This window comes from Pinus tabuliformis, chromosome 1_1, assembly GCF_031772625.1.
Source record: "Pinus tabuliformis cultivar Carrire ecotype Pingquan chromosome 1_1, CPIR1, whole genome shotgun sequence".
Taxonomy (NCBI): Eukaryota; Viridiplantae; Streptophyta; class Pinopsida; order Pinales; family Pinaceae; genus Pinus; species Pinus tabuliformis.
This window is the reverse complement of record NC_142297.1, coordinates 612,568,329-612,592,597: the sequence shown is the minus strand read 5'-3', so window position 1 is coordinate 612,592,597 and position 24,269 is coordinate 612,568,329. Positions and strand designations below refer to the sequence as shown.

The following is a 24,269-nucleotide window of genomic DNA, read 5'->3' as shown; positions in this document are numbered from 1 at the left end:
CCATTGATTTCTATAATCACAAGTTCTTTATCAGAAATGATTAAATCAATTGCTTGAAGTTGATCTCTTGATTGAGAAATCCTCATGAAATATGAGGCTATAGTATCATTCCTTGACATTTTAACATCACAAAGCTCATTCTTCAAACTCATTGCTTGACCAATGTTGTTGATGATGTATAATCCAAGTAGGGCATCATACATCCTCTTTGAAGTGTCAAGATTTGCAACATATGGAATCAATTGATCTCTGATAGAATCCATAGTGATACTTCTAGCCGTGATGTCATATTTATCATATTTTGCTTTTCCTTGATTATCTGAAGTTTAAGTGACCTTGCTGTTCATAATACCCAAAAGGTCATTCTTTGTAAGAATGAGGTCAATCCTTGTCTACCACGCTCTAAAATTTGAAGCTCCTTCTAGTTTGTTCTCTTACTTCATAGAGGAACCCATGGATATAGACAAACAATTAGAAGCGATCTTCAAAGGGCCTTTTTCCTTAACCAACGTTTTGCAAGAGTGATTTCAATGTCCTTTCATTCACCAAAGCTCTGATTCCATGTTGATTTTTCTTTGAAAATTTCTAACTTGAAATTCTACTGCAGCCACTGATTTATTTCACCTAATTATTCTTCACAATAAGTTATTTACGAAATCTCTTCAGCAAATATTAAAATAAATTCTACTACAGTTATCACATAAATACACAGAAAAAATACATACACAAGAACCAATCACATCAACATAGTTGTTTTTGGATAGTTGTCCCTGGAAAATCCCAATGTGGGAAAACCAGTGCAGTAGATGATGGTTTTATTAATCTTCAACAACAATCACTTTTACAAGAAATGATTTTACAGAGAACTTGAGAGAAAACACCTGAGACTTTTCCCTGGAAACTTTCTGACACTTTGGAGACCCTTCTCTCACTTCTGCATCACTTCTGCATCACTCTACGTGGCTCAGCGTGGCTCTGAGTGACTCTGCATCCCTTTGTGTCAACTTGCGTGAGGGCTACATCTCCCCTATATTGCGTCTCCCTCTGTGTTGTCTCTCAATGTCCCTGCGTCACCTCCTCCTTAGTCACTGATTGCTGCTGATACCCTCCTCTTCGTCCACCCTGCAACTCTCCCTTTGAAGTCGATCTCCTTCACTTGAGAATCGATTTTCCTTAAGATACTGAGTATTTACCGGTGTAGCTCCAAATGATCCTCAAGTCTTCTCTCATACTTTTCTTGTTGATGAATCAAAGGTTGAGATTAAGTCTCTAATCAATGACTAAGATTAAAACAAACTTGATCCTCCTCTCTTAGAAGCTTCTCACCCTTATCTTTATTAATACCCATTAATAATTTTATTTTTCTAAGTTTAGAGTTAGGAACCCATTAAAAATATTAATTATTTTAATAACTCCTCATCTGGGTGGAATGTCTCCAAACGATTTCTGGGTCTTGGAGTTCTCATGTGCCTTAGCCTCTCCACCAAATTTCAAGGCTAGAGCACATCCGATGCTACCAAAAATCAACACTCCCTCTTAGCGAGGAATGTGCTCTAACAATGGTTCACGATAGAAGCATCACACTGATCCTCCGCATCGACCCTCTATGTTGATGCTTGGCCTACTACTTTACATCCACTGCATTGCTGCTTCCTGTACTACTTAGTACTGCCCATGACACTGCCACTGCCACATCTGTACTGCAACTCCCTCTCAACATGTTGCATCATGCTGCCCGTAGCACTGCTACTGCTAACCGCTGCATAGCAACTCTCGACACTTATTCATTTATGCTACTGAAATGGATTCTTCACCATCACCATCTTCTCCATGAAATAAACAAACTTTGTTCTTCCTAGAGCCTTCGTGAGGACGTCTGCCACCTATTCTCCTGTAGGAGTGTACCTCAACTGTACTGCCCTTCGTTGGACACAGTCTCTGACAAAGTGACACCTGATATCAATGTGCTTCGACTGATCATGAAATAATGGATTCTTAGAGAGCTTGATGCAACTCTGATTATCACACAAATCCTGGTCGCTTCCATCCTTCTCCTGAATAGATTCACAAGCAATTTCCTAATCCATATGGCTTCGCACGAAGCTGTGCTAGCTACCATATATTCAGCTTCAGCTAAGCTCGGAGCCACGGATTTCTGTTTCCTACTACACCAGGAGGTTTTTCCTGATCCAATGTTGAAACAGTACCCCGTTGTACTTTTCCGATCTACTGAACTTCTAGCCCAATCTGTGAACCCACTCAGCTTGATGTCTCCTTAGGTGTACAATGGTCCATGCTCGACTGTTCCTTGTATATACCTAAGAACATGTTTGGCTGCTGCCTAGTGTGCCCTCTTGGGTTCCACCATGAACTGACTAAGGGTGTTGACAGCATAACAAATGTCTGGCCTGGTATTGACTAGATACATCAGGGACCCTATAAGCTGCCTGTACAAGGTGGGATCACTGTCTTTATCTTCTGATGCATCAATATTCTTCCAGTTGGTGATCATTGGAGTAGCCATAGGTCTACAATCCTGCATCCTGAATCTCTTCAAGGTCTGTAGCATATCTCCCTTGTTGAAGGAAGATCTCACCCTTTTGCTGCCAAACTTCCAACCCCAGGAAATAATGCATCTGTCCCAAATCCTTCATGTCGAATTTTGTGGCTAGGTTCTTCTTGCAGTGTTTGATGAGCCTAGATGATCCTGTCAGGAAAAGATCATCCACATATAACACTAGGATTAGAGGCTCATTCTCTACGATAAGATATTAGAAATTAGGATTTGCGTCGCTCCTGACGAACCCCATATTCTGCAAGTAGCCATCAATTCAACTGTATCGTGCTCTAGGTGCCTGCTTAAGCCCATTCAAGGCTTATTCTGCAAGTAGCCATCAATTCAACTGTACTGTGCTCTAGGTGCCTGTTTAAGCCCATTCAAGGCTTTCTTTAATTTGCACACATGAGACTTCTTCTCATGTGTTTCAAAACCCTCTGGCTATTCAATGTATACTTCCTCTTCTATTACCCCATTCAAGAATGTTGTCTTGATATCCATCTAGTGAATCTCCTACCCCATCTGTGCTGCAAGGGATATCACCGTTCTAATAGAAGTATACCTGGCTACTGGGTCAAAGGTTTCTTCATAGTCTATCCCTTCCTTCTGAGCATACCCCTTAGCCACAAACCTGGCTTTGTATTTCTCCACATTGCCGTCTGCAACATATTTGACTTTGTAGATCCATCTCGAACCTACCATTGACCTGTCTTGAGGCCTAGGTACCATTTCCCAAACATCATTGAGCATTATAGAACTGTATTCCTCTACCATCACATCTACCCATATTTGATGCTGAACAACCTCCTGAAAACTAGAAGGTTCCCCAACCTGAGCTACTAGGGACTGGTATCTATCTGGTTGTCTTTGCTCCCTTTTATCATTCCTGGGTGCACCAATGAAGTCCTCTGCATCCTGTAGAATCTGTTGGAGTTCCCTGCTCGTTCTTCCACTAGTAGTGGGTACATCTATCAGCTTTTCCTCTTCCTGAGATTCGTCCTGTTCCGAAGCTTTGCCTTTAGGAGAATTTCTGGTACTAGTTTTTGCTAGTCGAAGTGGTTGAACCAACAAATCGTCTTTTGACTGCTCCTCCGAAGGCATTTTTTGGGATTTCCTGAAATCTCTATTCTCCATGAACTTTACATCCTGTCGAACTACTACCTTCCTACTCCCGGGAAGATAGAATCTATATGCCTTAGCATTCTCGCTATATCCCACAAGATACCCTTTCTCAACAGTTTGATCTAATTTCTCTCTTTTCTTTGGGTATACGACAATATGATAAACTCCCAAATATCCTGAAATGACTGACTTCAGGTGTCTTCCTGGTGAAGTCTCTTTCTGGAGTGATTTTGCCCAATGCCCTGTGTGGAGTTCTATTCTGAACATAAACTGCCATGCTGCATGCTTCTGCCCATAGGAATTTGGGCATATTATGATCATACAACATTGCCCTAGCTGCTTCCACAATAGTCTTGTTTTTCCTTTCTGCTACTCCATTCTGCTCCGGATTGTAGGGAGATGTCCACTCCCTTTTGATGCCTTTCTTAACGCAAAAATTGGTGAAGTCCTTGTCAACATACTCTCCACCATTGTCTGAGTGCAACACTTTTATCTTCTTTCCTGTCAGATTATCTACTAGAGCCTTGAACTCTTTGAATCAACCAAAAACCTCATCCTTGGTTTTCAGAGAGTAGATCCAAGTTTTCCTGGAATGGTCATTGATGAAGGTGACAAAGTATTCGGCACCACTAAGAGGTTTTATGGACATCAGTTTGCAGACTTCTGAGTGTATCAATCCTAGAACACCCTTAGCTCTACTGTTACTTCTGGAAAACACAACTTTGGCATACTTGCCCATAGCGCACCCTCTGCATACATCATCTCATTCGGTTCTGGAACTCCTGATACTGTTTTCTTGAGAATTCTCAGAGCCCCATGGTGTAAATGTCCCATCCTCCTATGCCATAGTTCATTCAAATCTTTATCTCCAATGCTGCCTATCAGTGCCATTGGTGATTCTAGCTGTAATCTATGCAACCTGTTACTTCTAATTCCGATCTGGTTCTTTCTTTTCCAACTCGGGTGTTTGACATGTACTTTCTTCTTAATGAAGAAAACGTCATAACCCTTGTTTCGAAGATGAGACACAGAGAGTAAGTTCATCCCCAATTCTGGCACATGTAGCACATTGGTTGCTCGAAGCCGCTCTCCTGCTTCGGTTTGAAAGACTACAATACCTGTTCGTATAGGGTACACTTTGCCTTATTTCCCATGGTGATCTAAAAATTCATTCTTTCTTCCTGATAATCTGAAAAACATTCTCGTATTCCTGTCATATGCCAGGAAGCTCCACTATCTATATACCAAACCTCAGAGGAGGCAGAGCTTGCTAGGCAAGCGACTTCTTCTTCCAATCTGGAAGCTAACATAGAGTAATCGTGATCCATGTCCCTTGTGTCTTTTTCTGGAAATTTGTGTGAGTCCCTTTGAGTTGATGCCTTTGCATTATGCTCTTGAATCATAGTCGATTTTTCTCTCCTGTTGCTGGATCTCTCCTTTGATACCATGTGAAAATTTCTAACATGAAATTCTACTGCAGCAACTGATTTATTTCACCTACTTATTCTTCACAATAAGTTATTTATGAAATCTCTTCAACAAATATTAAGATAAATTCTATTGTAGTTATCACATAAATACACATAAAAGAATACATACACAAGAACCAATCACATCAACACAATTGTTTTTGGACAATTGTCCCTGGAAAGGCCCAATCTTGGAACACCGGTGCAGCAGATGAGGGTTTTATTAATCTTCAACAACAATCACATTTACAAGGAATGATTGTACAGAGAACCTAGGAGAAAACACCTGAGACTTTCCCCTGGAAACTTTCTGACACTTTGGAGACCCTTCTCCCACTTCTGCGTCACCTCTGTGTCAGTCTGTGTGGCTTAGTGTGGCTCTGCGTCCCTCTGCGTCAGCCTGTGTGAGGGCTACGCCTTCCTTGGACTACGTCTCCCTCTGCCCTGCCTCTCAATGTCCTTGCGTCACCTCCTCCTTAGTCATTGACTGCTACTGATGCCCTGCTTTTCCTCCACCCTGCAACTCTCCCTCTGAAATCGATCTCCTTCTCTCGAGAATCGATTTTCCTTGAGACACTGAGTATCTGTGGGTGTAGCTCCAAATGATCCTCAAGTCTTCTCTTATACTTTTCTTGTTGATGAATCAATGGACGAGATTATGTCTCTAATTAACGACTAAGATTAAAACAAACTTGATCCTCGTCTCTTAGAAGCTTCTCACCCTTATCTTTATTAATACCCATTAATATTTTTATTTTCTTAAGTTTAGACTTAGGAACCCATTAAAAATATTAATTATTTTAATAACTCCTCATCTGGGTGGAATTTCTCCAAATGATTCTGGGTCTTGGAGATCTCATGTGCCTTAGCCTCTCCACCAAATTTCAAGGCTAGAGCACATTCGATGTTACCAAAAATCAACATTTTCAAGTGCAATAGATATAAGCACTAATTTCTGAAATATTGATAATTACTTCTAATGATGTAGATTTTCTTTTAGCAGTTTTGATTTATCATTAAGCAACTACACTTCAGAAATTTAACCATAAATGTGCAAGAATGATAGAGATCACAGTGCACAAAGAGAATACAAGATTTACCTTGGGAAAACCCACTTGGGGGAAAAACCCCAACAACCTTTCTCTTAGAGAAATTCTTCAGTTCAACAAGAGATACACCTAATTTTGCTAGTCAATATGTTGGTCAAATTGACTTACAATGCAATGGTCAGACTTGGTCAATCAGCCCTCTTGTCAAGTCAATCTTCTGCCCAACAACCTCGGCCCTCTCTAATCTGCCTAGGCCGAAATTCGGCCTTCCAAAATCTGCCTAGAAACTTTGCTCTACTGCCCCGAATATTCTGCCCAGAATTTCGGCCTTGTTGCCAAATACTGCTTCCCAGAAGTTCAACCTGCTGCCTAGAATATGCCCAGAAAGTCACACATGCGAAGTCAAAGAGAGATAAATGCTAGAGATGAATTCGTCCTACTTCGTCCTTCTTCTTTGCTTGGATGCCCAGAATATATCTTGTTGTGTGAGAGATCGAATGGTGCCTTGTGGAGGTGGCCGAGTGCCTTATATATAGTGTTCTGATTGTCCGAATGGGTGACTCTCAACTGGGGCTGACTTGACTTCACAAGTTTGAATTAAAAAATATAAAATAAAAAAATAAAAAATTTCTCTTTTTAAACCAACATGAAGAACATGTCTACATTAATCTTTTCAAAGGATAATCAAATAAAATGACATGAAGAACATGTCTTACATTTTCATTATATATTGCAAGGGCTAAAATATAAATTATGAAGACCAACCATAGCTACAAAATTCAACAAGGGCAATGCTAGGAAAAGTGCGTGCTTCCATAATACGCCCCTGGATAACATCAATCAGCCATCTGGAACACTTGTGAATATCTAGGACATCTAGCAAAGTGCTGAGAATCATGCTCATATGTCACACTGGGTAACACCTTACACAATTTGCTTTCTGTACAGTTAGTTTAACCTGCATACTTGATTGATAGTATTGCTTTGTATCACTTTTCTTTTTTAGTGCTTTCAAAATTTGGTCCACAATTGTTGAGAGCATTGCCTTCTGTTGCCCCTGAAGTTTTACTTTCTCAAGCTTGCTAACAATTGAATTCATTATCAGGCAACTGGTACTTTCTTCTTGTTTTGTTCCTTTCTGGATCTTCTGATTTTTTCCCTATCAATTTATATGGTGTTCTACAAAATAATAGCTTGTAGACATCTAACTGTAAGTAATATGCTGTGTGTCAAAGTATCTTCCCTTTTGTGAAATAGGTTGAATCCTTGTTCAAGTCTCCTGAATTGCAAATGCATTGGTGTGTACAGCTTGAATTAAGAATGCAAGCTGAGAACTATGATTAGTAAAATGTGGCATCACTTAAGTTGCTATTCGAGCTTATTTCGATGAAATTTATTTTGTTTGCAGAGTGAATACCAGATCTTCATGGAATCACTTATATGTAGGATTGATTCCAATTGTGAGAGGTTGCTAACTTTTGATACTGAGGTAAGCTGGATTGAATATTTTTTCTTGCTATGACTACTACTTGTCGTCTAGACTGACCTCGTTTTTCTTTCTATGTCTGTTCTTTTAATCCTTTATATTTGTCACAGCCAAACCTATCTTATTCTGCTTCTCTTAATTTTTCTGAAGTTGAAGGCTTTGGTATTTACATAAATGGATGGACAATAACAGTTTTAACACTATTTTGGTAGGAAAACTTCATCTGTCTTGCTTGTTCTTCATATTGTTCCAAGGTAAAAATAGGTCTAACATGAGACACTGCAACTAAAGAGTGCTGTTTCAGTATGTTTAGCATCACTGTGGATGGTATGGCATAACCAACACACAATGTTGCAACAATTAGGATTTTCCACTATGGAGCATTAGAAAGAGATCAGGATGAGGTCTCATGAAGCTCATTGTAATTTGAAATGACTTCATTAATGAACTCATTTGTAAGGATTTGCTTTAGAAGTGATATTAATCAGAATAGAGTCCTCTTTGAAGTCATTTAATTTGCGAATTCAAATCAGTAATGGAATTGTCTTTGTGTCATGTTCTTGGGGCTGACTCATATATTTCTTTGTCATCTAGGCTGCTGGAAATAGAGGAGGTATTACAGATATTGGAATTGCAGTGGATCATGTCAAGCATCCAAAAAGAACTATAAGCTCTTGCACAACAGGGAAATCCCCTTTTCCAGCTCTTGATGCTTTTGTGGAATCTGTTGCTTCTGTAGGAAATGTTCCAGGTATAGGAATTGCTTTATATTGTGAACCAGAAATATTATATTTTCCCCTGTGCATATGAAATTCATTTTTCTGTATCTTTTTTTAGCCCTATGTTGTGGGGAAGTATCTATAGAACTCTCCTTCCATGAATCCTATATTACTTGTAGACCTAGATATCATTTCATTATGATGCTGTCTCCACATTTCATTTATGCATTGGGCAATAGAAATCACATTTCTGGTTAATTTTCTAAGCAAATGACTAATCTTTGGGCCTTTTGTAATCAAGCAAAATTCTTCTGGATAATTTTGGACATGATATGGTGAATATGCAAGTATAAAACAGAGAAAAAATTTATATGTGAAAAATGTCTATGCAAAAATTTCCATGAAATATACAAAATACCATTTATCATATTAGAAATATAACTGAGTGAATTTTCATTAATAGTAGGACGCCATAGGTAAATGAAGCACATTAAAAGTGGGACGTCATTGTTGTTATTATTGCTATTGGGAGGCTCCATGACATAGTTATTGGTCAATTTCACACATCTCAAGGACTTTCAAATTTTATTAGGAGTACTATTGGGGTGAAGCAAGGATGCACCTTTTCCTCCATTGTATTAGGGACGTACATGGATGAGTTGGAAGATTACCTTAGGGAGAACATGTTACCTCCTAGAAATTTAGGGTCATTTCTCATTTTCTTAAGCTTTCCTCTCTCACCAATCACAATGGAAGGTCCTTGGAGTTCAATGGTGGTTACAAGTTGTGGGTTGAAATTTGGAGGCCATGCAGCTTCTTTATCTTGTTCAGTATCATCCAGGGAAGAACAAGGGTGTTGAAGGAGTGAGGGTTGGCTTGACGAAGGATTCGTCAGAGGAACATATGACCATGAGATTCCTTTTGGGCACACTCGACACATTTGAGGCATGATTACATAGCTTGCAATCTTTTTTATTGCATCATTGATGGAGATCCTTGTTCCCAAGTTGAAGCTAGGGCTTTGGACCACATGGATGGAGGATGCAAGCAGGAAGTAAATCCTAGAAGATAGATGCCCTATGTTAAGAGGTGTGCAAGGCATGATCTAACATAGGGTAAGTGTCAAACAAAGCGCAATGACAAAATAGTTTCCCTTGTGTTATCACCCAAATTTTATAATAATGAAAGCCCTAATCCACAAGGTACAATATGAAGGGAAACCTCTAGAAAGGTCATCATTGTTAGCTCAACATCATACTCTTTTCACTTTAGGCTCTCCTCTGAGGCTCTTACTCAACGGAATATCCCGACTAGGATTACGAAGACTCAACAATGAAGTACAAGGTGATGTTCAAAACACCCTTAGTAAAATGATGGTTGGAGTTTTTAGGGCTTTTATAATAAGTGATGGAAGGATATTAAGATCAATGCCAAATCCAACTAGGGAAAAGGATTCAAAGTGAATCAAATAGCAATGAGGTCAATGTTAATGATCCAATTAGTAGAGTTGCAAAGGGCCGCACATCTTGCTTGGGTTGGCACACACAGGGTAAAGACCCATAATCATCTCAGCCCAAACCCTTGCTATTTAGGCCAAAACTTGCTCTTGAAAGGCTAAGGGAGGATCCCCACTTGAAATCCCAACCAATCTCAAATAAGACTAATGTTGAGAAATCTAGGGCATCAATAGTTAGGTGATTTCTCTACTTGTGGTAATGACTTGTGATAGATTTTTGCTACTTGATTATGATCTTCTCTTTCTTGTTGTTATTATTGTGTTCTTTTTCATCAAGACAATTACCATATCATGAACAATAAAGAGACAAGAAACACAGTATATAGGCTTGTCATCCAGGGCCAAAACTTCTCACTTTTTGATAGGAAAACCCAAACGAAATTCTTCAAATAAATCTTCAAATGACGAACACCAAGACCATGACAAAGACCCTTGACACTAGAGTCCTCCCAAGACCAAGTCACTAGCCTCCTCTCCAACGCAGCTCTTCCTCTTCTCCGTATCGGTTTTCCTCAGAATCTTGCAACTCTTCCTCTTCTCCTTCTCGGCTTTCCTCAGAACCTCGGTCTCTTCTTGTAGGTCTGCAACCCTTCCATAGAAACCCTAGAAGATATTCACAACTCAATTAGTCTCCTTAAGAGGGAGACTCCTTACACTTCCTTATTCAATCTCCTTGAGCGAAGTTCTTTTCCAAACTTGATCACTGCAAACTTCGATCTATCCTTGCCAACATCGAACCTGCACTTTCTCGAACGTGTGAGGGTAATCCGGCCCAAAACAGTCCTCTAAAGAGGACCCTTTCCTTCTCTATCTTCTCTTCCTCTTTCGATGATCTAGAGGCTCTTTTCTTCGTAGGTTTCTCGCACTTCTTAGTGGACTTGCTTCGCCGAATTACTTTCCTCCAAATGAGGTCGAGCACTGCTATATATGCTTGTTTGTCCATGCCCTTTAGGCTGACATGATCTCATGAGTAGGCCAACTTTACCTTTCTAGAATTCTCCCTTCGTTGTAGGCCGACTTGATGAGAGCTAGTGACGAGGTCTTGGAGGATGACTTTACATAGACAAGTAGGACTCTTTACAATGTGTAACACGTCTTCATTACATGACATTGACTCTTCAGACTTTTATGACTAGATGCCTGTATACCTAAGGGTTCTCAATGGGAGCCTTTACTAAAATAAAATTATTGAGAGCCTTTACTAAAATAAAATCTCTTGTTCATGAAATCCATGATGCAAACATTACAATAAATTTTATTTTTCTTCTTTACATCTCTTTACATAAAACAATAATTACATGTCATTATGAAGACCGAACCTAGTTACACTTTTCAACACTCCCTCTTAACTAGGGAGGTATTCATAATGGTAGTTGGTCATTCTTAATCAAAGAATTTCTCATAAGAAGAATCAAATTGGTAACCCATTTGTTTAGCACTATACCAACCAACATTGTTACATAGCAAGGCCATCACTAATAGTTCTATCTCTCCAAAAGATCTGAGCTCAATGCTGGTGAGACCAATGATTTATAGACACTCTCGTCATTATTTCTCTCGAAACATGCCACACCGAGTTCTCAAGGTGTGTTCCATCAGGACTATTTTTATCTTGGACTCCCCAATCCTCAAAGAATACCGGTCATCTACGACTACTCTTATCTTGGATGCCCTATCTCATCCTCAAGGAGTATCAGATGCCAAATGATTACCCAATCCTCCACTTTCTCTTCCCAGGTGAAGACCAGGAGGATGTGTCTATCTCTCCCTCTCAATTAGGGAGGACATATCTATTCCAATAAAGGAATGTACTCATTCCTACAGAAGGAATGTACGTAAGCTCCCTCTTGGCTTAGGAATTTCCAAGTTTCTTCCAAGTAACAAACTTCTTTCCAGGCTCCCTCTTAATTAGGGACCTACAACAACTCCTCAGGGGGAGATGATGGGACAACGAACTGCGTGAAGAATTCCTTCCTTCGATGTCATAAACTTCTTTGTCACAGAGTCTTCATCTTTTGGGACTTCTTCATAGGGCACAAACCATCCATCACTTTCATCCACAAGTCAGTCATGTCATCATTCCTCTCATCAGAAAGTGATTTATCATTCTACATCTGGCATTGCTTCATGTTATGCGACCTTCATCATACTTTCTTTTTCGGAAGGATCTTGCATCCTTTTACATGGTTATCTTGGAAGACATCCACATTTCTTCCCCTTGGTAGCCTTGCATAAACCCAACCAGATACTAGTTCGGAAATAAGAAATGAACACTTAAATCATAATTACCTTTGTGATGGTCTTTCATCATGAAACGGGAGAGCGGTTCCGTGCTACCGATGTGCTGCTTGTACCAGGATTGGGGATGAAATTACTTTCCGTGTCTCAACTTCAAGGCAAAGGCTATGACGTTTTCTTCATCAAGGAGAAAGTATATGTCAAACACCTGAGATGGAAAAAGAAAGTGCAGATCGGGATCAAAAGTAACAGGTTGTACAGACTACAACTAGAATCACCAGTGGCACTAATACGTAGGCATGGAGACAAGGATTTGAACGAACTATGGCACAGAAGAATGGGACATTTGCACCATGGGGCACTGAGAATTCTTAGGAGCACTGTAATAGGAGTTCCGGATCTTAGTACAGAACGAGATGATGTATGCAGAAGATGTTCTCTAGGAAAGTATGCCAAGGCAACATTTCCTAGAAGTAAAAACAGGGCCAAGAGTGTACTAGGATTGATACACTCAGATATCTGCGGACCCATGTCCACTAAAGCTCTTAGTGGCGCTGAGTACTTCCTTACCTTCTTTAATGACCACTCAAGGAAAACATGGATTTATTTTCTGAAAACCAAGGATGAGGTTTTCTGTTGATTCAAAGAGTTCAAGGCTTTGGTGGAGAATCTGACTAGGAAGAAAATAAAAGTTTTACGCTCAGATAATGGTGGAGACTATGTCGATAAGGACTTCACTGGTTTTTGCGCTAAGGAGGGCATCAAAAGAGAGTGGACAACTTCGTACAATCTGGAGCAGAATGGAGTAGCAGAAAGAAAGAATAGGACTATTGTAGAAGCAACTAGGGCCATGATGTATGATCAGGATATGCCAAAATTCTTGTGGGTAGAAGCATGCAACACAACAATCTATGTCCAAAATAGAACTACTCATCGGGCATTGCGCAAGATTACTCCAGAGCAAGTCTTCATAGGGAAGACGCCTGAAGTTAGTCATTTTAGGATATTTGGTAGCTTAGCATATTGTTGCATAACCGAGGAAAAGAGGATGAATATGGATCAAACTGCAGAGAAAGGATATCTAATGGGATATAGCGAGAACACTAAGGTATATAAAATCTATTTTCCAGGGAGCAGGAAGGTAGTAGTTCGACAATATGTGAAGTTCATGGAAGACAGGGCTTTCAGGAAATCTCGAGAAATGCCTTCTGAGGAGCAGTCAAAAGAGGAACCATTGGTCAAACCTCTTCAACCAACGGAAGAAAAGAATTCTTCCTCGGGTCAGGAAGAATCACAGGATGAGGAGGAGCCAATAGAAGCACTTGCTGGTAGAGGAAGAATGAGCAGGGAACTTCGTCAGATTCTACGAGATGCTAAGGACTTCATAGGTGCGCCAAGAACAATAAGAGGGAGCGAAAACAACCAGATAGATATCAGGCATTAGTAGCTCAGGATGGGGAGCCTGCCAGTTTTCAGGAGGTAGCTCAAGATCAGGTTTGGCTGGCTGCGAAGGTAGAGGAGTACAACTTCATAATGGTGAACGATGTCTGGGAGGTAGTGCCAAGGCCACAAGACAGATCAATGGTAGGTTCGAGATGGATCTATAAGATTAAATACTCTGCAGACGGTAGTGTTGAGAAATACAAAGCCAAGTTTGTGGCTAAGGGGTATGCTCAGAAGGAAGGAATTGACTACGAAGAAACCTTCGCCCTAGTAGCTAGGTATACATCTATTAGAACCGTGATATCTCTTGCAGCACAGATGGGGTGGGAGATTCATCAGATGGATGTCAAAATGGCATTTCTGAATGGTGTGATAGAAGAAGAGGTATACATTGAACAACCAGAGGGCTTTGAGACACATGAGAAGAAGTCTCATGTATGCAGATTGAAGAAAGCCTTGTATGGGCTGAAACAGGCACCTAGAGCGTGGTATGGGCGAATCGATGGCTACTTGCAGAAAATGGGATTTGTCAAGAGTGACGTAGATCCAAATCTCTACTATCTGGTTGTAGAGAATGAGCCTCTAATCTTAGTATTATATGTGGATGATCTCTTCCTGACAGGATCATCTAGGCTCATAGGGGACTGCAAGAAGAATCTAGCCATAGAGTTTGACATGAAGGATTTGGGACGAATGCATTATTTCTTGGGGTTGGAAGTTTGGCAGCAAAAGGGGGAGATCTTCCTTGGGCAAGGGATATGCTACAGAAATCCTGAAGAGATTCATGATGGAGGATTGTAGACCCATGGCTCTAAGTTGCACGAAACGGGGAAACGGGTACGAGTTTCCGAAACGGGAAGCGATACGAAACTTGACCTCCCCAAATTTTGGAAACGGGGAAACGCGAATATATATATATATATATATATATCTATCTATCTATCTATATATATATATATATATATATATATATATATATATATATATATATATATTGAAAATATTTAAATATATATACATGTGCAATCATAAAGCATAAATGATACATTATAATTTATTACACTTAAACATTAAGATTTAATTTACATCACATTTACTCATGAATGATCACATAATGAAAATAAAAATATCGGAATATCCAAAAGCAACCTTTATTATATATCCAAATCTCAAAATCAGCCTTTATTTATATTAATATATGAGGTTGCAAGTACAATAAAGACTATAAGGCTGCAAGAGAGAGATCCAAATCAGGATTTTCTGCATCCACATCCCATTCTTTAGAAGGACCATTGTTGTATTGGGAGTCTCCTCCTACATAGTCGAACGACCTTAGTGCTCTTGATTAAATACATGTTTCATACCCTAGTAGCCTACATGATCTTGATTATTGGGAGTTTCCCCTGCATAAAGGGCTTGGTTCTCTTGATTAAATACAAGTTCCATACCCTAGTACATGATAAAATCCAATGGAAACATTGCAATCCCTCCAATTCTGAAATCCTGAAAAATAAATAAGTCTGCTGGATTTTGAGTGAGATCTAAAATTCTACTTTCTCCATATGAAATCCAATGAGGGCGAAACCACTCTCAAACATTCTGAGTCATTTCATGGTAATGTTAAAAATTCAAGTAAAAGGATGAAAATGAAAAATAAAAGAGAATATCACTTTTACTTTAAGAATTTAACATTACCATGAACTGCATATCCCTCAAACTTCCTGATGAATTGCATATCAACACTAGGGAAAAAATTCACTTCTATAACTTTAGACATGCATCTAGAAGCAACAAGAAGTCACTAACATACCCTAAAAGTAAATTAAAAAAAAAAATAAAAAAAACACAAGTTAATGAGGAAACGTGGGTCGTACGGCCCTGAAACGCATTTCCGGCCGTACTGGCCACGTTTCCGTTTTGGGAAACGTGGCAGTACTGCCGGAAACGCGTTTCACGGCCGTACCAAACGCGTTTCCGCGTTTTGTACCCGTTTCCGTACGGAAACTGGCCTCTATACCACGTTTCTTGCAACATAGCCATGGCTATTCCAATGATAACCAACTGGAAGAAGATTGATGCATCAAAAGACAAAGATGTTGATCCCACCTTATACAGGCAGCTCATGGGGTCCCTGATGTATTTGGTCAATACCAAGCCAGACATTTGCTATGCTGTCAACACTCTCAGTCAGTTCATGGTTGAGCCGAAGAGAGCGCACTGGGAAGCCAAACATGTTCTCAGATATTTACAGGGAACAGTCGATTATGGACTCTTGTACACCAGGGGTAAGGATATTAGATTGAGTGGGTTTACTGATGCAGATTGGGTAGGAAGTTCAGTGGATCGGAAAAGTACCTCTGGGTACTGTTTCAACATTGGATCAGGAATGACCTCCTAGTGCAGTAGGAAACAGAAATTTGTGGCTCTGAGCTCAGCTGAGGCAGAATATATAGCCGCAAGCACAGCTTTGTGCGAGGCCATATGGCTTAGAAAACTGCTTGTGAACCTATTCAGAAGAAGGATGGAGGCGACAAGGATCTTGTGTGATAATCAGAGTTGCATCAATCTCTCTGAGAATCCAGTGTTTCACGATCGGTCAAAGTATATTGATATCTGGTGTCACTTTGTTAGAGACTATGTCCAACGAGGAGTTGTATAGTTGAACTACACTCCTACAGGAGAATAGGTGACAGACATCCTTACCAAGGCCCTTGGAAGAACCAAGTTTGATTATTTTAGGGAGAAGATGGGGATGATAAAGAATCCATTTTAGTAGCAGAAATGGGTATGATGTTGCAGTGTAGTAGTAGTCAGCAGTAGCACGATGCAACATGATGAGAAGGAGTTTGCAGTGCAGATGCAGTGTTGGGAAGATGGACCAGTAGCAGCACGGATGCAGAGGGAGCTGCAGTACAGATGTAGCAGTGGCAGTGATAGAGCCATGGGCAACAGTACAAGATGCAGCAGTACAGAGGATGTTGGGTAGGGAGGCTTAGCATCAGCACAGGTACCGATGTCGTATGATCAGAGTAATGCTTAGTGTGGAGTATTACTAGAGCACAATCCTTGCTAAGAGGGAGTGTTGATTTGGGGTAGCATTGGATGTGCTCTAGCCATGAAAATTGGTGGAGAGGCTAAAGCACATGAGATCTCCAAGACCTAGAAATGGTTTGGGCAGATTCAAACCGGTTTGTGAGATATTAAAATAATTAATATTTTTAATGGAGTTCCTAAGTCTAAACTTAGGAAAAATAAAATATTAATGGGTATTAATATAAAACTAGGTTAGAAGGTTCCAAAAGTCATGGATCAATCCAAATCTAATCTTAGCCGTTGATTAGAGATTTAATCTCGGCCGTTGAAAGATCAACAGGAAAAGTATAAGAAGAGGCTTGAGGGTTAGTTGGATAACATACTGAGGGAGACCAGTCAGTTCGATTGCTGGTGCGGGGTTAGCTGAGAAATTCGAAGTAGTGGTCTGGAGAGCATCAGGAGGTAGCAAGTACGGAGCAGAGTCGGGAACAACACCAGGGGAACATCGTAGAGGCTAGAGAGGTAGACGCAGAGGCTGCAGATTGCGCAGTCACTGGAGGGCTTGCGTGGGTGACACAGAGAGGCCCAACGTTGACGCAGAGAGGCAGGGGTTGACGCAGAGGGTCTGGGAGCTACGTAGAGGTCAGGCAGACTGACGCTGAGACTGTGGGAAGTGCTAAGGAATTTTCTCTCTGTTGGGTAAGCCAGTTTGGCACCCAGTTGTACTAAAGAATTGTTGAATAATAAAATCCTCCCTTGCTGCATCGGTTTTTCCACATTGGGTTTTTTCAGGAACTGATTGTCCAAAATATTTGTGTCGATGTGTTAATTCTTGTGCATGTGTTTGTTTTTGTATTATGATGTGATATCTGTAGTAGAATTTATTTTAATGTTTACTGAAGGATTTTCGTAAATAACTTATCGGGAAATAAGTAGGTAAAATAAATCAGTTGTTGCAGTGATAGAATTTTCACAATTCACACCCATATAGCATAATTGCACAAGCTAGGAGTCCAAAAAGCACTTTAACCGTTTTCTAATCCCATAACTCTGCCTCTCTACATCTGTTTTGAAGAGCATATAATGCTTTCCACCCTCCTAAAATTCTCTTCTTTCTGTAGTCCTCACAATTGAGTTTGTTGTTGAAATCAATCCCAAGGTACTTGTACTCATTTACCTCTTCAAGAAGGTTGTCTTCAAAGAAGAAAGTATGCTGGCTCTGCTTCCTTTTATTAGAGAAAATCATTATTTGGTTTTGCTAGTACTGACTTGCATCCCCACTGCTCTACAAAAATTCTCAAGGGCATATAAGTGCATTTGAAATCCATGGGCCAATTTAGAAATCAATACAATATCATCAGCATATAAAAGAAGCTTTATCACAAACTCCCCCAACCGAACACCATCTCCACCTTGCAGATTTAGCCGCTCTTCCAATTCATCAATATATAAACCAAAAATTGTAGGTGATAAAGGGCAACAATGCTTGACTCCAATGTCACTTATAAAGCTTTCTGAAATACCTGCTGAGTTCTAAATTTGACTTTCACTTCTTCATAAAGTCTATGGACAACAACTCTATAATACACATGAATTTCAAGTTCTTCTATTCTACTCCACAACTTATCTCTAGGGACTGTGTCAAATGCTTTTTTGAAGTCAACAAAGTAGCAAAATACTTTTTCTTTGTCCTCCCAAACCTTTTCAACAATGTGTCTCAACGTGATACCATGATCCACTGTAGAATTCTTCGGCCTAAAACCTGCTTGTCCTCTTGCCCTCTTTTCTTTTACTTCTGCCCACTTACTAATTCTGTTTTCTACCATGCTGCCGAAAAGATTTGCAAACAAAGGATTGACCATAATTGTTCTATAGTTGGATGGATTATTAATGTCTCCACTTTTAAAAAGGGGTATTGCTAGGCTAGTTGTCCAGCCTCTTGGGAATCCTCGCTAAATGATGTTGTTGAATATTTCCATGATGTGCAGTGCAAAGAGCGTTCATTCCCCATTTTAGATACTTTGCTTGAAGTTCAACCAAGTCCTTCGCCTTTCCTGTTTTCAGCTTCTTAATTCCATTCTCCACCTATTGTAACGTGAAGAGCTTTGAAGTTGTGTTGATCCTGGGGGGGATCCGCCTCAAGTTCTCTCTCATAGAGTTGTCGTGCATATTAAAACCATTGATTGGCTGTAATATTATTTTCAATTTGCTTCTTCCTTGGTTGCAGTTCTTGCCAAAAAAGCTTTGGATTATTCTTGCTTAAATATATTAACTCTTCTCTCCTTGTTGGCATGAACTCATCTTCTTTCTTTTTTAGTATCTGCTTATATAACTTTACATTCATCTTCTCCTTTCCTGCGTTTTTCAAGGTTCTCCTTGCCATTTTGCATTCCTCATCAAACCAAGCATTTACAGGAAAAAAATTTGATTCTGATTTCCTATTTTTTGCTCTTTTGTACTTCTCAAGTGCACTTTGAATTATATTTGTTAACTCATGACTGTTGGAGCTTTTGAAACCAGTTTTCTCCTTCTAAATTAATCTCTCTGACATTGTCTTGAAGATAGTACATTTTTCTTGTGTTAGAAGAATTTTGCCCCTTGATAGTGATTGTCAAGAGCATTGGGTTTTCCTCCTATGCTGCCTTTCTTCTAACCATGATAACCTTATATAAATTGGGTTATGATCTGATTTTAATCCCAAATATGCTCCCCAATATTAACTTCGTCTATCTTTTCTATCAAGCTTTGTGAACACATCACATAGTCAACGACACTTGCCCCGTTGTACATGTTGCAAGTGAAGTTCCCAGACCTTTTCCATCTATCTAGACCATTGCAAATAATTAAGTTGAAAGCTCCACACAGTGTAAGCAACTCCTCTCCAAAATGATTGCTAAATTTGTCATCTTCTGAACACCTCACCCATTGGGGATTCTCCTCTTCAGTGAGCCAAATATGATTGTTATCCTCTTTGCAACAAAGAATGTTAGCTTGATTATTTGCTGTTCTAGCATTGAAATCTCCCACTAAAGAACTTCTCCTTGTTGAGAGTACACGGCAATATGTTTTGTTTTAAAGCTGCATACGGATCGTTGCTGTCAAGCCCCTTATTTTTGTAAGTTTTTGAGACTTGAGTGGCAAAATAACATGCTGCAATTCTTATGTGATTCTCATTCTCTAATATTTACAACCACAAATATTGTTTATTTGCATCTTCTTTAATTAACTGAATGTGACAACCTTCTTTTTCTTTCACTAAAACTAGTATTCCCCCATACCCTTTGCCATTTTCTGCTACCTTGTTCCAAACTGCCAACTTCAAATAACCGTCAAACACAGGAGTTTTGCAACCATCATGCTCATGAGTTTCCATGAGACAAATTATGTCTCTACCTTCCGCAATAGGCCCTAACCTAGGTCCCCTCCTCCAAGGGTAACCTCTACAATTCCAACAAACTAAACTTAGGTAGACCTGGGTAGGATTTGACTGCTACGCAGTTTGACAAATAAGAGTCAAATTTGAGTCTTCTCCCCTTTTCGTCCATTCTGCTCTTGTTGTTTTTGTCCCTATTATCGAATCTCTGTTTTTTCTTTAATGCCAGCTTGCTGCCCTGTTTTGCCCAGAGGCCCAAACACTGCAATAACGGCTTTAGTATTGTACAACCATGCCCTTTTCCTTTCATTTCTTGCTGTTCTAATTTTCTCCACTTCATCCCTTCTCTCTTGCTGTTTTTTGGTTCAATCTTTATCGATGAAGAAGTGTAAGCCTTTCAAGAGTTTCTTTTTGCCCAAAAGCTAGTGTTTGTCTTGTACGCCTGCCATGGTGACTTTTATGGGTTGAGGCCTCTCTTCACATATCCTTAGTGTAAACTATCTTTTATTAACTTATAAAATATTATTTTCTTATTGGAAAAAGTCAACTATTGAAGTGAGAATATGTGCTCCAGAATAATGTGCAGAAATGACAGCAGCAATTGTATATAACGAACAATGATAACAAGAAATAATGAGAGTTACACCTCAACCTAATTGTCTTATTATTGGACCAGAATTGTCCTTCAAAGATCATCACTCCAGTTTGATATAGTAGCTTTATTGACCCATGAAAATACAAAAAAAGTGCCTTGAAACTTCTTTACTCCAGCTAGATCTTTAACGATGTCCTTTATCTCTTCTTCACATTTCTTTGGCAAATGAAAATCTCATTATTTAAAGGCTCCCACCATAGACAAACCCTATTTAGCGTGCTTCTCTGTGTGGGAACTCAGGGTTGAAATGTCCACCATAAATGATATCTAAAATACCAAGAGGGTGCTGTCGTTTGGAGGGCACAACTCCCAAGGCACATTCCTGTGTTTGTTGAATCTCTAAAATCCTAGCGCATCTGCTCTCTCCTCAACACAATGCTCCATTACAAATGACCTATCCTCCTTCGAAATAATCCTTATACATCTATTTTTATGTTGGGTTATCTTTAACGTAAGGGCCTACCTCTTCGATGATAAAAATTAATTTTAAGTAGGCCTATCTTTTAGGGGTCGACCTCTCCAGTAATAATGCAAAGCCTCAATTCATAATTTCAAGTGGACCTTGCCTCCTTTATGGTTGGGTGTTCCTCCATATGCCCCAGCCTAGCAGCTACATTATGTACACCATTAAAGAGGATTTTGACCATGTCAAGGGTGTCACTTTACTGACTGTGCACATTGAAGATCCAGTGTTATCAAAGTGGATGGATATCATTTTATCCAATTTTCACATCAAAGATCCAAGTGGTATATAGTGGAAGGATACGAGGGATGCTAAATGAAAGGTATGTTGGCTTGGAACCTTGAGCAGTCAACAATGGGATACTAATTGAGTGCCCAGATGCCCATATTGGTTGATTCAATAGGCTTACGGGGTGAATGGAGCTAGCATAAAAGATGCCATGACTCCAGATCCATTTTATTCCCATAATATATGACATGAAATTAGAAGAATACAAATCTAGGATTGAAAATATTTGTGATTTTGTTTGGATGTAATTTGAAAAGGATATGGTATTTAGGACAATTGGAGGTTAAACTAAATCTCCTAATATCAGACAACACAATGTATTCATATCCTACACTGACATATATACCATTAATTGCTTTCTTTCGTTGGATAGATGTGTTTATTTGAGTTGTTCATGGAGGCCTTATTATTTTACTTTAGGGCTTACATATAAAGCATTACTTTTTCATTAACAGGGCATATTCGAAGCTGGTATTGGTTTTCAGAACATGGTGTGATAGTATACAATATCTCTGGAAATCGGTTTTGTGAAATCATTGGCAGGCAGCATAAGAGCAATCATGGTGAGTTATTGATTCTCAATCCATCCTTGCATGGAAAATGGAACACACTATGTGTTTATTTTCTGTTACAGTTTCATTTCAGTGCGGTGGTGTAATTCTATATTTTGAAGTTATTTGTATTTTTTCATGAGTTTTATTTGTTTAACCAAATGATGGGGTCATTTGCTACCGTGGAAAGAAACCACTACCCTTGAATATCCTTTATTATTTAGTCTTGGTTCCAAGATAGGATTCTAAACTTTTTGGACAATTAATGGAAAGGATATTACAAAATTAGTTTTGTCTGTCAATTTATTAATGGCTATCTTATGATGGAGGTGGTTTGAACATGTTTCTATCTAAAACATTACAATCATAGTTATATTTAAATGTTAAAGTTCCATCTCGTTTTAAACCATAGTTGCACTGGTTCTTATGTCCTCTCATTAATCACACCATACCTGCAGTGTCCCATTCTTATGACTTCTCCATTTACACAGGAAAGTTGGCACACTGCTGCACCCATACTTTAAACTGTTTTCACCATTACCGCACCTGTACTTGTACCTGCACCCACGCCTAGACCACACCTGAATGCATCCATGTAACACTATCTTAAACCATAATGATAGAAGAGCCTTGGCCAGTGTTGAAGTGAGGTTGTGGATTCTCCCTTCCACTTAAATTAGGCATTTTTGTGCTAAATCAGTTACCCAGTTTTTGCCATACATAAGGTAATTCTCAAAATCAGGGGTTGATGTATTTTCCAGATTAGATTGATTTGGTTTTACAATTTATAGCATTTCCTTTGATCTGCACAGTAGTTTCTCAGGCAAATTTTTTATAAAGATGTTGCTGATGAAATGATTTTTCAAATTGACGATACATGGTGTGACTATAGGCCATACTCTCTTTTTAAGGATAATTGGGGAACTGGTTATAATTTCTTTTTGCTTTTTAGTATAGCGTAATATTAGTGTGGAGTCTAATATTTTATGGTAAAAGTTTTCAAATTGTGGCTTCTAGTGTCAGAGATCGGTTGTTCACATCTTGAATCTCTTTCAGGAGCATAGATATTCCAGAAAAAGGGGAATCCTTCTCCAATTCATGAATTATAAATGTATAGAAACTGAGTAAACTGATTTCATTGTATGCGATTACAAGGCGTTACCTACATTATATTGTAGAACTCAGGATTATTTTTGTCATATGATGCAGTACTTTATTTTTCTTCCTCTCTCACTTCACACATTTGCGACCTGAAATGTCTGCTTTAGAGGAGGTAATGGTTAATTGAAAATGTGTAGAAACAGGCGCCATGATTCAACTTTAAAATAGCAAGAGGAAACAATTTATTTTCATTAAGATAATGACGGTAAGCTTTATAAAATGGTTGAATCTTGTGCTCAATAAGAAAATACACAGTGGCACTTCTTACTAGACTTAGGGCCTGTCTAAAGTACTTCAGGTGCAGTTTGAAAGTTTATTTCTATAGCACGGAATAGTATCAAACAGGAGCAGATTGTTGACGAGGACGACACATCAGGAAAGATGTGGATATATTTCTAGAGAAATTAAACTGTCTAATCTGACTCAAGTTTATCGCAAGCAGTCGAAAATCACGGTGGGCCTATGCAGCCGACAAGGAATAGTTGAATGATCTGGGCAGAAAAGATAGTAAATGTTTTAAGCAATGTTTCATAATTAAAAGGATTGGGTATATTCATAGATAAAGATTTTATCCGAGAAGACCAAGCCAAATTGAAAATGGAAGTTCGAAAACTCAAAATCCTAGGAAAGAAGGCAACTGAGCAATAATAAGGAATAAAAGAGCAGTGGTAAGGGATATTTTCCTAGGTTACCTAGATCTGGATCCAGATACAGATATGGTTCTGCTAAACTTTTGAAAAGACGAGAACCAAATAGAGCAGGTGTTAAATTTAGATAAAATGTTCTTTGGTTAGGTTAGATACATCATTAGATCATTAGCCCATTTATCAATTTCAATATTAGCAAAAGAACATAGAAGACAGGCCAAGACAAGAGAACACAGAAATTGGCTCAAGCCAGGGAAAAACCCCAAGATGGAGAAAACCCTTTCTCAACTCTCCTTATTATCAAATATCAAAATTCAGCAGAGAGAGAGAGAGATGGAGTACAGTGGATCAAAGTCAAATCTGACTTGCCAAATTGAGGATTTAATGCTACAACAATTAACTTGATCACTCAATACTACAATTTAGCATCAACTGGACATATGCTGCTGATTAGGGCTGGTCATAGATCTCTGTTGTCCCTCCTGACAGTACCAAGACA

The 24,269-nt window shown here is 39.1% G+C and overlaps 1 protein-coding gene across 3 annotated transcripts in view; it reads left to right on the top strand.

The window, feature by feature from the left end:
• Positions 1 to 24,269, top strand: part of LOC149214773 (DNA primase) — a 344,533-nt gene that overhangs the window by 281,213 nt on the left and 39,051 nt on the right. For all 3 annotated transcript variants that reach the window (XM_089390964.1, XM_089390963.1, XM_089390965.1), the window contains 3 exons: positions 7,606 to 7,686; positions 8,278 to 8,434; positions 21,867 to 21,974. In XM_089390964.1, the coding sequence (XP_089247090.1) occupies positions 7,606 to 7,686; positions 8,278 to 8,434; positions 21,867 to 21,974 (346 nt within the window). The remainder of the gene's footprint in view (positions 1 to 7,605; positions 7,687 to 8,277; positions 8,435 to 21,866; positions 21,975 to 24,269) is intronic.